The sequence below is a fragment of the Lotus japonicus genome, chromosome 1 (genome assembly GCF_012489685.1).
Source record: "Lotus japonicus ecotype B-129 chromosome 1, LjGifu_v1.2".
In the NCBI taxonomy this organism is placed as follows: Eukaryota; Viridiplantae; Streptophyta; class Magnoliopsida; order Fabales; family Fabaceae; genus Lotus; species Lotus japonicus.
The window spans coordinates 38754148-38772702 of NC_080041.1; the positions used below are offsets into that span (position 1 = coordinate 38754148).

The following is an 18555-nucleotide window of genomic DNA, read 5'->3' on the forward strand; positions in this document are numbered from 1 at the left end:
CCAGTGAAAACTGAATCCATTGGAGGAAAGAAGTATGGGTTAGTCATTATGGATGACTACAACAGGTGGACATGGGTAAAGTTCTTAAGGCACAAAGATGAAACACACTCTATGTTCACCAACTTCATTACCCAAGTTCAGAAGGATTTCCAAACTTCAGTGATTACTGTCAGAAGTGATCATGGTGGAGAATTTGAGAACAGAGCCTTTGAAGAATTGTTCAACTCTCAAGGGATCTCTCACAACTTCTCCTGTCCACGCACTCCTCAACAAAACTCTTCAGGAGATGGCTCGCACCATGATGCAAGAATCAAGTATGGCCAAGCACTTATGGGCAGAAGCAATCAACACTGCATGCTATATCTAGAACAGAATCTCCATCAGACCAATTCTGGAGAAGACTCCTTATGAGCTATGCAAGGGAAGACAACCTGATATCTCCTACTTCCATCCCTTTGGAAGTACTTGCTACATGCTCAACACTAAGGAGCAATTGGGTAAATTCGATTCTAAAGCTTTAAAATGCTATTGTCTTGGTTATTCTGAAAGATCTAAAGGTTTTAGAATTTATAATATTGTTCCTCAAACTGTTGAGGAATCTATCCAAATTATATTTGATGATAAGCTTGGCTCAGAAAAGTCAAAGTTGTTTGAAAGGTTTGCAGATTTAAGCATTGATCATTCGGAAGCGAATCAACCAAAGAACAGCCCAGAGAATGTTGCTTCAGAGGCAGAAGCATCAGAAGATGCTCCAACAACTTCTGATCAACTTCAAAAGAAGAAAAGAATAGCTGCCTCTCAACCAGAAGAACTGATTATTGACAACAAAGATGCTCCCGTCAGAACCAGGTCTATGCTCAAACCTTCAGAAGAGACTCTTCTGAGTCTGAAGGGACTTGTATCTCTCATTGAGCCCAAATCAGTTGATGAAGCTCTTGAAGAAAAAGGCTGGATTCTGGCAATGCAAGAAGAACTAGATCAGTTCACCAAGAATGATGTATGGTCCTTAAAGCCTAAACCCAAAGGTTTCCATGTCATAGGAACCAAGTGGGTATTCAGAAACAAGCTGAATGAAAAAGGAGAAGTCACGAGAAACAAGGCAAGACTGGTAGCTCAAGGCTACATCCAACAAGAGGGAATTGACTACACTGAGACTTTTGCTCCTGTGGCAAGGCTTGAAGCTATAAGGATACTGATCTCATTCTCTGTGAATCATAATATAATCCTTCATCAGATGGATGTCAAGAGTGCTTTCCTAAATGGCTACATTTCAGAGGAAGTGTATGTCAAGCAACCTCCTGGTTTTGAAGATGACAAGCATCCAGAACATGTCTACAAGCTCAAGAAGTCACTCTATGGACTGAAACAAGCTCCCAGAGCTTGGTATGAAAGGCTTAGCTCCTTTCTTCTAAAGAATGATTTTGTAAGGGGTAAAGGTGACAACACTCTCTTCTGCAGAACCTATAAGGTTGATATTCTTATAGTTCAGATTTATGTTGATGACATTATTTTTGGTTCTGCTAATCCCTCTCTGTGCAAGGAATTTTCTAAGATGATGCAGGCTGAATTCGAAATGAGCATGATGGGAGAACTCAAATACTTCATGGGAATTCAAATAGATCAACGACCAGGAGTCACCTATATCCATCAGAAGAAGTACACCTTGGAACTTCTGAAGAAGTTCAACATGAGTGACTACAACATCTCTAAGACTCCAATGCATCCAACATGCATTCTTGAGAAAGAGGAAGTTTCCTCTAAGGTTTGTCAGAAGCTCTATCATGGAATGATAGGCTCTCTTCTTTACTTAACAGCTTCCAGACCTGATATATTGTTTAGTGTGCATCTCTGTGCTAGATTCCAATCAGATCCTAGAGAGACTCACTTAACTGCTGTTAAGAGGATCCTCAAATATCTGAAAGGAACCACTAACCTTGGCTTGATGTATAGAAAAACATCAGAGTATACACTTTCAGGTTTTTGTGATGCTGACTTTGCTGGAGACAGAGTGGAAAGGAAAAGCACCTCCGGAAGCTGCCATTTCCTTGGAACAAATCTTGTCACTTGGTCAAGCAAGAGACAGAACACAATTGCTCTATCAACTGCAGAAGCAGAATATGTCTCAGCTGCCACTTGCTGTACACAAACCATATGGATGAAGAATCATCTGGAGGACTATGGTTTGTCTCTGAAGAAGGTTCCTATTTACTGTGACAACACAGCTGCTATCTCACTCAACAAAAATCCCATTCTACATTCAAGAGCAAAGCACATAGAGGTAAAGTATCATTATATTAGAGATCATGTTCAGAAGGGCACTCTATCATTAGAGTATGTTGATACTGACCATCAGTGGGCAGATATTTTCACTAAGCCCTTAGCAGAAGATAGGTTTTTATTTATTCTTGAAAATCTGAACATGGACTTTTGACCAGAGTAAGGTTCTCTTCAGAACTTCTGACCATGGTGCCTCTAAAGTCATCAGATGTCACCTTTTCAGAAGATACTCGATCAGAAGTGTTGTTCCTTTGTTATGATTGTCTTCATTTTAGCTAATGTATGTTTAAAGCCAACATGTCGGACCCGATGTCATAACATCTTGTCTATGACATCTGTCCTTGCGAGATCTGCATTGAGTTGGCTAGGGTGACTGTGAAGCTTTGTTTTGGTTACTTTGTAATCAAGCTAGGGTTGATTGGAAGCTTCTGTGCGCCGTCAAGGGTAATACTGAATGTGATCAAATCCGGTTTAATGATTTGATCTGAGAAATTGTGGGAGGCTTATTTCTGGAAAAGGAAACTTTTTAATTGAAGACTTTTGTTACAGATTTGTTTCCTGGTAACTCCCTGGCTGTGTGTGGACTCTTTGCTCGCCCAAGCCCATTGAAGACAAGGCATGGATAACTGCTATATATGAAGACCTAGACCTAGTTGTTTAGGAGAGCTTCTGTTGAGTAAATTAGGGTTTACTCTTGTGTGAGTTCATACTTGTTGTTCTCTCAGCATATTCTTGTGTTGTTATTCTTGTCTGAGAGTTGTGTGTTCATTGTTTGATCATGAGATCTGTGTTTGTATTTGTTACAAGTTGTTGAATCACTGTGGCAGTGATTTAGAGAAAGTGATAGGGGTTCTCATACTTAGGGGGAGGACTAAGTATTCTTACACGGGTAGAGTTAGGTAGAAAGGGTTTGAACTGTGACAGTTCTGAGAGACCTTTTGTGTACAATTTCTCTATAATAGTGGAAGAACTTTCTCTGGGTGAAAACCCTCCAGACGTAGGTGATATTGCACCGAACTGGGTTAACAATCCTTTGTGTCCATCTTTATTGTTTTACTGATATATTTATTGTACTGTGTGTTCTGCATTCCATATGTTGTACTCGATGTCTTAGACATTTGGCATAACATCTGTCCAGTGTGTGAACCAGAATTTCAATTGGCATCAGAGCAGGCACCCCTGTTCTGTTTTTGGGTGAGATTCAGGGAGATATTTCTGGTATCATGGACAACAGCAAGGAAGGAGGATCTGTTCATAGGCCACCAATCTTGGATGGTACCAATTATGAAAACTGGAAAGCACGAATGATTGCCTTTCTCAAATCAATTGACATCAAGACCTGGAAATCTATTGTCAAAGGCTGGAAGCATCCTGTGAAGAGTGACAAAGAAGGAACCTTAACCACTGAACTGAAGCCTGAGGAAGAATGGACCAAGGAAGAAGATGAGGAAGCTCTAGGTAACTCAAAAGCACTGAATGCAATATTCAATGGAGTGGACAAGAACATGTTTAGATTAATCAACACTTGTACTGTGGCAAAGGATGCTTGGGAAATTCTCAGGATAGCTCATGAAGGTACCACAAGGGTGAGAGTGTCAAGACTGCAACTTCTTACTACTCAATTTGAGAACCTGAAAATGAAGGAGGAGGAAACTGTTTCTGAATTTCACATGAAGGTGCGAGACATGGCAAATGCATCATTTGCTCTGGGGGGAACCAATGTCTGAAGAAAAACTTGTTAGAAAGATCCTCAGGTCCCTACCTAAGAGATTTGACATGAAGGTCACTGCTATTGAGGAGGCTCAGGATATAGGAAATATTAAAGTTGATGAGCTCATTGGTTCATTACAGACTTTTGAAATGTCTCTAAATGATAGATCAGAGAAAAAGAATAAAAGCATTGCATTTGTGTCAAACACTGTAGATGATGATCTGAGTGAGAAAGAGTCAGATGAAAACCTATCTGAGGCTATAGCACTGCTTGGGAGAAAATTCAACAAGGTCATGAGAAGATTTGATAGAAAATACAGACCAAATGTCACTAACAAACAGTCAGACATTATCAAAAACTCTGGGAATGCACTGAAGGACAAGGAGGAAGACAAGTCTATCAAAGAAAAAGGAGTTCAATGTCATGTGTGTGAAGGGTATGGTCACATTAGAAGTGAATGTGCCACTTTTCTGAAGAAGCAAGGAAAAGGTATGGTGGCTACTTGGTCAGATGATGATTCAGAAGAAGAAGAGGAACCTCAAATCATGGGGCTCACTGGTAAGTGCAACTCAGAAGCTGACTCAAGTGATGGTGAGATATCAGAAGAAGAACTTGCTGAATCCTATAAACTCCTACTCAACAAATGGGAAGATGCATGTGAAAGGGGGAAGAAGTTGGATGAAACTGTCAAGAATCTGAAGGCTGAGAAGCAGAACTTGCTAATCACAAATGGCAATCTTCAAGAAGAAATCATCATGTTAAAATCAAAAATTGAAGGTATGATCAAATCTGTTCGCATGATAAACAAAGGAACTGATGTGTTTGATTTAATTCTAGAAGCAGGAAAAGAAGCAAAAGATAGGACAGGCTTAGGATATACTGATAATTCTGGAACTGAGGAAAGCAAAAAAATCACTAACACATTCATTCCTGCTGCAAAAAAGACTGAGTTCACAAAGACAAATCAGGTGATACAACATAATACCCCCCCCCCCCCCCGATATATCGCCAGATGCCTTATTCCTATTCTCTCAGTCAGAAAGAGATAAACTCAAGATGGAGGTGTCATCATTGTGGAAAACATGGACATATAAGACCCTATTGCTACAGATTGTATGGGACGCCACAACATTGGAAACCTACACAGAAAAATGTGTCTATGAAAGGGAGAAAATGGCAACCTAAGAACAATGTCACTGCCCTTGTTTCCTATACTTCTCTGCGTGCATCCTCCAAAGAAGACTGGTACTTTGACAGCGGTTGTTCCAGGCACATGACAGGAGTGAAGATGTATCTAGAAAATGTCAAACCTCATTCACCTAGTTTTGTCACTTTTGGTGATGGAGCAAAGGGAAAGATTAAAGGTTCAGGCAAGATTGTCAATAGTGATTCTCCAAGGCTAACTGATGTTCTACTTGTAGAAGGACTGACTGCAAATCTGATCAGCATAAGTCAGTTGTGTGATTTAGATATAAATGTGTCATTTAACAAAGTAGGTTGCAGAGTTACAGATGAGAATGAAGAGGTAGTCATGATTGGAATAAGATCTAAAGACAATTGCTACATGTGGTCTCCACTAAGCAAAGGGTTGATAACCAAGTGTCTGGTGTCCAAGGAAGAAGAAACAAAGTTGTGGCATAAAAAATTAGGACATCTCAATCCTAAAATCATGAAGAAGATCATTACAAAGGAGGCTATCAGAGGTCTTCCCAAACTGAAGATCGAGGAAGGCAAAGTATGTGGAGAGTGTCAAATTGGGAAGCAGACTCAGGCTCCTCACAAGAAACTAACTCATGTAGCTACATCAAAATCACTAGAACTACTTCACATGGATTTAATGGGACCAATGCAGAAAGAAATTTTTGGAGGAAAAAGGTATGTCTTTGTCTGTGTTGATGACTTTTCAAGGTTCACCTGGGTGAGTTTTATTGCAGAAAAGTCAGATACATTTGAAGTCTTCAGAGAATTGAGTCAACAACTTCAGAGGGAGAAAGGCTATGGAATTGTCAAGATTAGAAGTGATCATGGAAAGGAATTTGAGAACAGTAAATTCTCTGAATACTGTATCAAAGAAGGAATCAAGCATGAATTCTCAGCTCCTATCACTCCTCAACAGAATGGTGTAGTTGAAAGAAAAAAACAGGACTTTGCAAGAATCTGCAAGGGTAATGCTTCATGCAAAGAAAGTTCCCTACCATTTTTGGGCTGAGGCCATAAACACTGCTTGCTATATTCATAATAGGGTAACCATTCGCTCAGGAACTAACTCTACATTGTATGAGCTGTGGAAAGGGAAGAAACCTACTGTCAAATACTTTCATGTCTTTGGAAGTAAATGCTACATCTTGACTGATAGAGAGCAAAGAAGAAAACTGGATCCCAAGAGTGATGAAGGAATATTTTTGGGATACTCTGTAAATAGCAAAGCCTACAGAGTATTTAACCTCCGCACTAAGACAATGATGGAATCTATTAATGTGGTTGTTGATGACAGTGGAATCAATCTGGAAGAAGATGATGCAGATGCAGATGATGGTATGACTCACACAACTGATGATCGACCAACTGCTACTGACAACAGATCTGACATTGAAACTAATGAAGAAAGTGAGCAAGTGTCACCACGGGAAGCTGTTCCATCAATCAGAATTCAAAAAATTCATCCCAAAGAGAATATTATAGGAAATCTGAATGAAGGAGTGATTACTAGATCCAGAGATATTATTTCTAACAGTTGTTTCATTTCCAGAATTAAACCAAAGAACATCAAAGAGGCACTAGCTGATGAATACTGGATTAATGCTATGCAAGAGGAACTGGGTCAATTTAAGAGAAATAGAGTATGGGATCTTGTTCCAAGACCAGATGATGTGAATGTGATTGGTACTAAGTGGATTTTCAGAAACAAGACAGATGAAAATGGTACTGTAACAAGAAACAAAGCCAGGTTAGTTGCTCAAGGATACACTCAGATTGAAGGAATTGATTTTGATGAAACATTTGCTCCAGTGGCTCGCTTAGAATCAATCAGATTGCTGTTAGGAGTGGCATGTCTTCTGAAGTTCAAATTGTATCAAATGGATGTTAAGAGTGCATTCTTGAATGGCTATCTGAATGAGGAGGTTTATGTTGAACAACCAAAAGGCTTTGTGGATCCATCTTTTCCAGATCATGTTTACAAATTGAGAAAGGATTTGTATGGATTGAAGCAAGCACCTAGGGCATGGTATGAAAGATTAACTGATTTCCTGACAAATAAAGGATACAGGAAAGGAGGGATAGACAAGACTTTGTTTGTGAGAAATGATAATGGAAACCTGATGATAGCTCAGATATATGTGGATGATATAGTATTTGGAGGAATGTCAGACCATATGGTGCAACAGTTTGTTCAACAAATGAAGTCAGAATTTGAAATGAGTTTGGTGGGAGAATTGAACTACTTTCTGGGATTACAAGTGAAGCAGATGGAAGAGTCCATGTTCATCTCTCAAAGCAAGTATGCCAAGGAGTTAGTTAAAAAATTTGGTCTTGAAGGATCTACTCACAAAAGAACTCCAGCAGCTACTCATATCAAGTTAACTAAAGATGATAGTGGAATTCATGTTGATCCAAGTCTGTATAGGAGCATGATAGGGAGTCTTCTGTATCTTACTGCCAGCAGACCAGACATTGCTTTTGCAGTTGGAGTGTGTGCAAGGTATCAAGCAGCTCCCAAGGAAAGTCATCTGATTCAAGTAAAAAAAATTATCAAATATGTCAGTGGAACCAGTGACTATGGCATACTCTATGCTCATCATAAAAATTCTAAGCTTATAGGATACCGTGATGCAGATTGGGCTGGAAATGCTGATGATAGGAAGAGTACTTCAGGAGGATGTTTCTTTTTGGGGAATAATCTTATTTCTTGGTTCAGTAAGAAACAAAATTGTGTCTCTTTATCCACTGCTGAGGCTGAATACATAGCTGCAGGAAGTGGTTGCACTCAGTTGTTGTGGATGAAACAAATGTTGAAGGAATACAATGTCTTGCAAGATGTCATGACATTATACTGTGACAACTTAAGTGCCATCAATATTTCAAAGAATCCAATCCAACACAGCAGAACAAAGCACATTGATATTCGTCATCATTTCATTCGGGATTTAGTTGAGGAGAAAATCATTGTTCTTGAACATGTGGAAACTGAGTTACAGTTAGCAGATATATTCACCAAAGCTTTGGATGTGGCAAAGTTTGAAAAATTAAGAGGGAAGTTAGGAATTTGTGTACTAACTGACACATAGTGGTTGAGGAAGACTCTGAGGATGAAAGCTGCTGAGACAAAGGTGTTAGTTCTTCTTCTTGTGACCCTTTGCCAAATTCTGTTAATAAGGGGGAGTAGTATTGTAGTGGTAGTGGTGTGTTTGTAGTGTGGTTGTGGCATTTGCTGGCCGTGCTAAACTCTGAAGATGTGCTGCAGTAGTATGATGTGTTGCAGTAGTAATATTGTGCTAGTTGTGTGTGTGCTGACTGTGCTGAACTCTGATAGGGATGTATGTCACTGCACTGAGTGTGGATCTGTGTTTCTGTGTGCATAGTTGCTGCTGCTATTGGCTATGTTGAAGTGTGTTCTCTATGTAAGCTACCTTGTCTGATGTGGTTACTCTTCACTGATTTTTCAAGCTGCGAGAATTGTTCTGAAGAGTTTTATGGTAGTGGATTGTATTAGCTAAAATTTGACAAATGGGGAGATTGTTGTTCCTTTGTTATGATTGTCTTCATTTTAGCTAATGTATGTTTAAAGCCAACATGTCGGACCCGATGTCATAACATCTTGTCTATGACATCTGTCCCTGCGAGATCTGCATTGAGTTGGCTAGGGTGACTGTGAAGCTTTGTTTTGGTTACTTTGTAATCAAGCTAGGGTTGATTGGAAGCTTCTGTGCGCCGTCAAGGGTAATACTGAATGTGATCAAATCCGGTTTAATGATTTGATCTGAGAAATTGTGGGAGGCTTATTTCTGGAAAAGGAAACTTTTTAATTGAAGACTTTTGTTACAGATTTGTTTCCTGGAAACTCCCTGGCTGTGTGTGGACTCTTTGCTCGCCCAAGCCCATTGAAGACAAGGCCTAGATGACTGCTATATATGAAGACCTAGACCTAGTTGTTTAGGAGAGCTTCTGTTGAGTAAATTAGGGTTTACTCTTGTGTGAGTTCATACTTGTTGTTCTCTCAGCATATTCTTGTGTTGTTATTCTTGTCTGAGAGTTGTGTGTTCATTGTTTGATCATGAGATCTGTGTTTGTATTTGTTACAAGTTGTTGAATCATTGTGGCAGTGATTTAGAGAAAGTGAGAGGGGTTCTCATACTTAGGGGGAGGACTAAGTATTCTTACACAGGTAGAGTTAGGTAGAAAGGGTTTGAACTGTGGCAGTTCTGAGAGACCTTTTGTGTACAATTTCTCTATAATAGTGGAAGAACTTTCTCTGGGTGAAAACCCTCCAGACGTAGGTGATATTGCACCGAACTAGGTTAACAATCCTTTGTGTCCATCTTTATTGTTTTACTGATATATTTATTGTACTGTGTGTTCTGCATTCCATATGTTGTACTCGATGTCTTAGACATTTGGCACAATATCTGTCCAGTGTGTGAACCAGAATTTCAAGAAGCACTTAACCCACCGGTTAAACTCCTGTGGTAGGCAACAATACACGTGTCACTTCATTTGTGACATAGTTCCTTGAGTCGCGTGGTGTATCTGCTATAATGATGATGCCTACTCTCCTCCACTATGCTATTTTCAGACTAATTATTTTACAACCGTTGATCTTGTTTTTTACTTTTTGCCTCTTAAAATCTCAACGGTTACCATTAAACCCACTATACGCACGTTTCACACACGATCTTCCACACACTTACATAAACGGTTTTCAAAACGCTTGTGTGCATTGATTTTCATTTACTCTTCTCTCTCCAATATTCCCTTCTCTCTGAACCCTAAACCTCGCATCACTGAGAATCATGGGCAAATCAAGGAAATCAAGAGCAAGTGTTACTACTTCTTCCAAACTAACTGCCGAAGATCAAGAAAAGCAAAGATTTGAAGAAGCTCAGCAAATTCTGAACACGGCCAATGTGGTCACCTGCGTCAAGAAGGCTGAAGAACTGGTTGTGTGCAACGAAGCAAGAGTGGACTTCGACAACCTGGATGATCATGGGTTTGATATCAGGGATCAAGTTGACTTGCAAGGTTGGTCTAGCTATTTCAATAGGCTCTGTGGTCCTATTTATTACAAGTTAGTTGTAGAGTTCTGGAAGAATGCAGTCTGCAACGACTACTTTGTCGTTTCTCATGTACTGGATAGAAAGATTGTTATTTCTGAAGAATCCATTGCAAAATTGCTGGGAATGGAGTTCCAACAGGGCAAGAGGATAAAAAATGTAGATGCTAATGTTCCTGGCATGAGGAAATTAGTAAATAAAGCCATCTATGACAATTGGTCCTTGGAGAAGACAAAGTATGGCATAAAGGATTTGAAGCCAAAAATGAAGATCTGGCAGAAGATTTTCATCCACTGCATACACCCCAGAACGGGAGGAACTGATTACCTTAATGCAACTCAAAAGGTAATCATGTACTATATTTCTAAGGGTGAGCCCGTATGTCTTCCATTTCTGCTCTTCAATTATCTGAAGGAATGTGTTGAAAAGTCAAGAACTACTGGAATTGAGACCAAGAGGTCTATCTCCTACATTCCGTATGGCAGGCTGCTTTTAGATATCTTCACCCAGAATTAACTAGTCAAGACCTTGTCCGACCTTGGACTTCATGAAGATCTGGCCATGTCTATTGGAGATGCTCTCAATGGGACTAAGTTGAAGAGAATGCAGATCATTGACAAAGTTCAAGTTGAACCTGTTGAAGAATCATCTGATGAGGTTCGTCAGAAGAACCACCCTATTGATGACTACCCTCTTTGGTCCAAGAAGGATAATCCAGCCAACATTCTGGAATATGTGAGAATGCTCAGAAGCAAAGGAGATCCAATCACTCTTGAGGAATTCATCAAGAATCTTCCTGATAGTCCTCCTGAGGTACTAACAAGGAGGTCCAAGAGAACAACCAGCAAGCCTTCCGATCCCAAAGGCAAAGGGATTCTGATAAAGCAGACCGAGAAGATAAAAGCAGCATCAAAGTCTGTAGTCATCAGGGAACCAATTCCAGAACCCTCTCCTGAAAGAACTCCAGAGGAGTCATCTCAGGAATCTCAATCTGATAGCTCTGAGAGCTCTATGGATTCTTCCTCTGGAAGCCAAGAAGAAGAAGTTCCACCTAGAAAGGATGTCAAGAGGAAAGCAATCATTGAAGAATCTTCTGATGAGGAAACTGAAGATGATGATGTTCCTCTGGTAAAAAGGCAAAGATTACAAGCAACCCAAGTTAAGGAAGAAGTTGAGCAGGATGACTGTGAGATCATTGAAAATGTGCTCCAAGTCATAAGGGAATCAGCAGAAGCTGAAGAATCCACCGATTCTGATGTAGAGCCCATAGGCAAGAGGTTGAAACTGCCTCTGAAGGGTCCACTTCAGAAGAAGGATTCAGAACCAAAGCAAGCATCTGAAAATGTCTCAGAGGTACAAAGAGAAAGGAGATCAAAGATAGCTTCAGATCCTGCAAGGACTGCTAGACCCACCAGATCTACCATACTCAGAGAATCAAGTAAGGAATTTACTAAAAGCATTAATTTAGATTCTGCTTTAGTAGTTATTCCTGAACAACATGTGCCTATATCTACATCCCTGCCAACCTTAACCCAAACAGTTCTACCTCAAACAGAACCTCAAACACAAGCTCCCCTGTAAGACCCGGATTTGCAGAACTGGATTTAAAGTTTAATTTCCGACTCACGCGTAGAATCACTGTAAGCGTGACAGGAGTTTACAGTTTGGGAAAGTTCAATGAAGAAGAAAGTTCAGGAATTGCTTGAGGATAGTACCATAGTTGTTTTAAGAGTTAGTGCGAGTCGTCTGCACACCCGCCTTATGGCGAGAGTGTCCAGAATAGGCTAATTCCGCTCTTAAAGCAATATTTAAGCGAAATTCTAAATCCTTGGAAAAATAAGAAGTTCTCTTTATTTTTCCTTCGACCAGTGTTTCATTTCGGAACCCTGGACTGTACGCACGATAGGATTCACTTCTCGGAAGTCCGACGACGCTAATTTCTTTGCTTCAAAAACCCTAAATTCAATCACTGAATGAAGACTTTTCTATTCGGAGCTTTTAACGAATTTTCCATCCGCGTTGCCAGATTTCTTTCGACGTTTCCAATCTTTCTTCATAACGAAGTTTTGTCGTCTGACCTTCACAGCAAAAAGTAGTTTTTCGGGGCAAATTAACTTACACCGCTTTTGGATCGTTTTTCCCAAATTCAAGAGACTTGTTTTGAATTCTGGAATTCTGTCGCCAGAATCTCGCTTAGAATTCACCGGTGAACGTGCTGCAAAAATCGGAATCGCGAAATTTTCATTTTCCCGCGATTTCACTCTCCTATAAATAGTGAAAAAAATCAAAATATCTCCCATAACTTCCTTTTCAGGCCGCGAGTTGAGGAGAGAAAGGAGGAAGGAAGAACTTCGCCGATTCTTGACCGATCTTCGAGCTGTTTGTCTCTATTTCACGGCATCGAGGTAACTTGCTTGATTCTTACCTCTGATCATTCTTTTTGTCACGTTTCTTTAGCTGTTTCTGTGCTCACAGTTTCGAGCTTTTCGTAAAACTGTCCGATTTTCCTGATTTTTCTGTTGATATACCTTCTATGCTTGCCCAAAAAACTAGAACACTCGCCGTTATTCGCCGATTTCGATCGAGTTGTCAAAGATCTGAAAAACTGTGTAAAAACCCTTTTTGCGCACATATTGAAACTTTAATGTCGAAAAGTCGCAATCCGACTTAGTGCCTTTAGGATTAGTTGCTACAAATGTCGTTGTGAACGTTCCCATCAAATTTGTTTTCCGAAGTTTTAACTTTGAGTTTTTGAGCTTTAATTTTGGACCAAAACGCCCCTGAGTAGCCGTATTTTGACCCGGTTGTTCTAAAATTTTTCCGACAGTTTCTTTATCCTAGTTTTACCCTAAAACTACCTAGGAATTAATTTAGATCGAAGAAAAAGCGCCGGAACCCTTTTTCTCTTAGGGCCGTGAGCATGTTTAGGGGGGGGTTTCCGTTTTTCGATAACTCGTCCTCTCGTGTTCGATTGTTGTACTCTGAAGCTTTAAATGCTTTGTCTATCGTTAATTAGTTGTGTGTGATCGAGCTAATCGATTTTGTATGGATTTCTGCTTTGTTTTCTCCGAGGTTCAGTTGAAGGAACTTTAGGATCTACTGAGCAACTGTGTGTGGAGAACCTATACCGTGAGGCTGGAACAACTCGAGGTTAGGGCAACTTACATATTAGCTAAGATTGCATGATAGGCGTCGATAAATTCGACTTATGTATGATTTTGATATTGGTTATGTTGATGATTTATTGTTATGATTGTTTTCATAACTTATGATATTGATGTTGTATTGAACTGTGCGTTTTGACGCGATTTCGTAGCGAAGAATCACTGAATTGATTTCCTTTTGATCTTTTGGGTTGGATGAACAACCCTAGGCAAGTTCAACACGGGGTTTGAGACTTAGCCATTCGTTTGTATACTTAGACTTTCCCCGGGATTTACGTTTGATGGACTTTTGGCAAACTTAGAAAAAGATAGAATCTTGAAAACTAGAGACTTTAGGAAACTTAGACTTCAAGAATTAAACTCATAACTTGACTAATTAAATTCGAAACGTTTTCATTAACAAATGAACCATAGGGAATCTCAATGGGAAAATGATTGCGAAAGACGGGGAAAAGTCGACTTTGTCTTGGGTTTTGGAGAATTGGTGGACATCACGGGGGTGAGCCACGGTGATGAGTGAAAGTCACTGAGTACTTGGGTACTCTTGTTGTTGGAGTTATATCGTAGGGTCGGCATTTAACTCTTGGGTTTTGAATTTGAGAATTAAAGCTAAACACTTGCGTTGTGAGGACGATTCGATGTTTGGCTAACCATATTGCATCATGCATACATTCGAGGTTTGTACGATCGAAAGATTGGGCCTCGGTGAAGTTGGGACGGCTTCACGAAGGTTGGGACGGCCTTCATCGAAGAACACATGGATGTATCTTCGGCATAGCGGGCAGAGTGGCACGACCTAGGGTGGTTGGGGCTGATCCGACTATGCATGGGTTTGTAAGCGACACCCGAGCAGAGTTGTCGACACTAGGCCTGTGTCGGGCAGACTCGTGGTGCCCATCCCAAATTGAATTATCCGGATCATATTGAATTGCATTTCACGCATACATTCACCCTGACTGGAATTGTATGCTATTTGAATTATCGAAGCATTGTTAGAGCCGATAACATGCTAGGATTATTTACATATATATATATATAAACATATATATCTATACCCCAATCACATGTTGTATGTATAAACTACTTTATTCCGTGAGTTGACCATAGCGCCTTGGCTTTGGTTTCATGTTTGTGTTTGGGCGGTCGGCCTACTGCCAGATGTAGATGGCGGACTGGTTTTCGATGGTCTCTCCCTCGGGGGGGATCAGGTTTGAGTTGGTGGACAGACATGCCCCCACCGCTTGGGTGATCGATGCTGTGGATCATTGGGCGACGTACCGGGGAAGGGTCATGGAGGACCGTACTGACGAGCGTGGACGTCTGATGAGGGGAGTTCTACGACGCATGGAGCTGAGCTTCAACTTGCCGCCTTCAGTTCGCTGTGGACCAGGCACTGGTCGAGGACCACCTGCGCCACCTTCATCTTCATCTGATGACGAGGACCCATCCGAGATCGAGGCTGATGTTGATGCACCTGTCGCGCCACTTCCTACTACTATTGTCGATCCTACCGACGTTGCGTCATCCTCGAGGCTTGTGGAGCCGAAGAGGGAGCCTGTTGTTCCATCTGCCTCTCGCCGTTTTCCGTTTACTCCATCACGCGGCTACCGTGTGGAACCCCTGGTTCGTGTGGTGGAGGAGGATGTCCTTTCTGAGGAGGTAGATGTTGAGATGGGCTCGACTAGGGTTGTTCGCAGGACAGTTAGGAAGGAGGTCGTGGACTTGGATACCGAGATGATCACGGTGGACTCTGACTCCGACACCGACACCGACGTCGACAGCTACTCGCCGAGCGACGAGGAGGAGGAGGAGGAGGAGCTTTGAGCGGTACTGGGAGGGTAGGTTAGGCAGCGTCATATTTTGTGTAGAGCTCAGATTCGTTTTGCTTTTGGGACAGGGTAAGTTCCTGACGCATGACTTTTTGTGTGGTTCTCTTACTGAGAGATCATAGTGAGTCAGTCGGACATAGGGGTATGTACTTAGGCCATTTTGAGGTTGACTTACTCTTGGAGGATTGTATTTATGACTTTTACTCACGCTTCTGGATCTGTACATATTTGCCTACGGGCACACTACTTTGGAGTCACTGCGAGTGCGCGTGACGTGGGAGTGCAGCTGAGGCTGTACATGTTTATATATGTTGTACATCAGTTAGTTTAGTTTGCTGGGTTATGTCTTTATTTTTCTATCGCTTGATTAAAAGAAAAAAAATATATGTTTTCCGCGTAAAGTTTATTTTTGAGTTACTAAAGTGACACCTGGAAATCAGGGTGTTACATCCCCACTCAAACATCCAAACTGCTACCACTTCCATTCCATCCATCCCAATTCAAACCACTTTCACATCCACCACCACTGAGTCTGTACCCCTCTTCAATTCATTTATCAAGGGTATCGCTCAGAGTGAGGCCACCTTGAGGGACTTGGTTCAACAATTCACACCCAAACCTTCATCCACCTCAAGAACCCTTCTGATTACCGAATTTGGAGAGATCCCTGCTGAGAAAGACGATGAAGATGAGGATGTTCAGATTCTAGAACCTCCCTTCAATGTGCAACCTATCCAGCAAGTAGCCTCCTACTTTGAAGATGTGCTTCCAGATGCTGTTGCTGAATCCTCCTATGTGTCCTTGTCTCACTACTCCAATGTAAACTCAAGAGATCTAAGTTTTACCTCACCTCAGAAGACAGTTACATCCAGGCAAAGGCAAGAGACCATTCCTGAGATTGAAAGGATGGATGAATCTGATCATTCAGGACAAGGACCAGTTCATGTGGATGAATCCATGCCTTCAAGGCAAATGAGAACTGAAAGTTCTAATGCATCAAGCTCTAATGCAGCCAACACTCCTCAGCTTATCATGGATCTAGCACTTTCCTTCAGGCCACAAAATCTCATTCAGCTCATTCAGGATTTCTCTGATGAAGCAACCAGATTGCAATGGCTATATCAGGTAACTGATAATCAATTTGATGCATCCTTGGTTGATGGACTGTGGTCTGCCTTCGGACGATGGTCAGAAAGTCGAGCTTCAGAGATTGAGAAGCAGCTCAGTAGAGAAAAGCGTCTGAGAGTTCATGATGCCTCAGAGAGAGCTTATGAGCAGAGGCAGAGGGTGTTACACAAAGTGTGTGAACCCATGAGAAGAGCAATGGCTGCAAGAACTCATGTTGTCTCTGAACGTACCTCAGAAGATGCTGATATGATTTCAGTAGAGGTTGCAGAGGATAGTGCTGAAGAGATCATTATTCATGAGGCTGCAGAGGTTGATGAAGTTCAGATGGAAGTACCTACTCAAGCTGCGGCAGAAGTTCAGGCACCTACAGATGTTCCTACTCAGGCTTCAGAACCAGCTCCACATCCAGAAGTTGCTATCCTGGCTGCTAGAATTGATCGGATACAAGATGATCAACAGAGGTTGTTTCAGATGGTTGAGCAACAAGGACTTGTTCAGAGTGAACAAAGTCGGCAGATTCAGGAATATTCAAGCAGAATGGAGACTATGATGAAATATTTGATCGAGAATCTTCCTTCTTCATCAAAGCCTTGAACCCGTCTCATCTATCCTTCATGCATATTTTTTTTTAATTGTCTGTGAATTTATTTCATGTTTGACCTTGTTTAATTCTGATTCACTTATTCAATGCATCGTCCACTTCCTTTAGTAACTCACATGCATTTATGATTTGATGAGTTTTATGCATGTTTTTCTGTTACTTCTCTTCCTTATAATCTGTTGCCTTCCTTCTTCTCCATCACAACGCAATTCACTTCAACTCAGTCAATTCATTCTCTTCTCAATCCAAAAATGACTTCTGTTGAATTGATCGCTGAACTCAAGACTCTGGTATTTGACCAGGTCTTTCCCTGGAGTGTTAATCTCTCTAATTCTCAAATCTCTCAAGCTCTTGGGATGATTGAGAATCTTTTAGACTGTTGGCTGACATCCCATCAAACTCACTGTCTTCAAAATCTTCAAGAAGTTCTGAACGACCTCCTTCGCCTGGCCTCTCGCCGGAGGGACCTTGAAGCTCAGTTCAAGGGCATTTGTATGCTTCTTGAACATGAAGAAGATCCAGAAGAAGCCTGTCAGGATGCTGCCTCCACTCTAGCTATCCGTGAAAGTGAAGCTCTGAAAGAAGAACTGGCTAACCAGTTAGCCTCCATCGATCAGGACATTCGTCCTTTGCATCTTCAGCTTCTTTCTATGAAGGAGTCTCGTGCCTTCTTATGTATCTAGGCCTTGTTCTCCTAGTCTTTTATATCCTCTGTACTCCTTCTTCGTTTATTAATAATAACAAGCGTCTCTTCTGCATTATTATTTGTTGTTATTGTTTGCGTTTTTCACTCTTTTTGCTTATGACAAAAAGGGGGAGTACATAAAATGGTTTTTATGGTTTTTTGATAAACTTTTTTCTTATATTATATAAAACCAGTAGAGGAGAATAAGTATCAAATACTTATAGCACATAGATATTGTCAAGCGTCCTAAAACAAGGAATACATTTTGTTCAAATTTCTGAACTAATTTGCTTCTGACGCCTTATTCCAATAATACCTGGACAATACTCTATGTTCTCATGTGATCTACGCCAGTTCTGAACCATCAATTTCTGATGAGTACACATCCCTCTAAGCGTATCTTCTGATCACATCACTAGACTCCGAATCTAGACTCTTCATCATTTCATCAAGTCATAGATTCAGGGGGAGTCAGGGGGAGACCCCAGCTCAGAATCAGGTGCTATCCCAGATTCAGAAGGAGCAATACAAACCGTTACACAAGGATAAGTTTAAACTCTAATCTCTTATCTCTTGTGTATTCAGTTTATTGATTAAGAATTGTTCATCAAAATACTTGTTTTGTCATCATCAAAAAGGGGGAGATTGTAAGATCAAGGTTTGATCAGTGGTTGCATCTCTATATTTTGATGATTACATTTAAGGTTTTTGAAGATGAACAATTATGGTACTCTAACGTTTGCCTCTTTTAGTTGTGACAAACAGGTTCTGATTCTGACCAAAGCCAATTCAATCAGAAGACGAAGACCCAAGAGTAGCCAAAAGAGAGTTGAAAAGCTTACCATGTTCGCTTAGAACAGTGGCAAATCCTTCAGAAGTTCTGAAGATAGA

The 18555-nt window shown here is 40.8% G+C and overlaps 1 protein-coding gene across 1 annotated transcript in view; it reads left to right on the top strand.

Moving 5' to 3' along the window:
- Window positions 1–18555, top strand: part of LOC130735453 (protein SULFUR DEFICIENCY-INDUCED 2-like) — a 41017-nt gene that overhangs the window by 21224 nt on the left and 1238 nt on the right. Inside the window, exons 5-6 of the mRNA XM_057587436.1 lie at window positions 5751–5783; window positions 7176–7184. Coding sequence (XP_057443419.1) covers window positions 5751–5783; window positions 7176–7184 — 42 coding nt within the window. The remainder of the gene's footprint in view (window positions 1–5750; window positions 5784–7175; window positions 7185–18555) is intronic.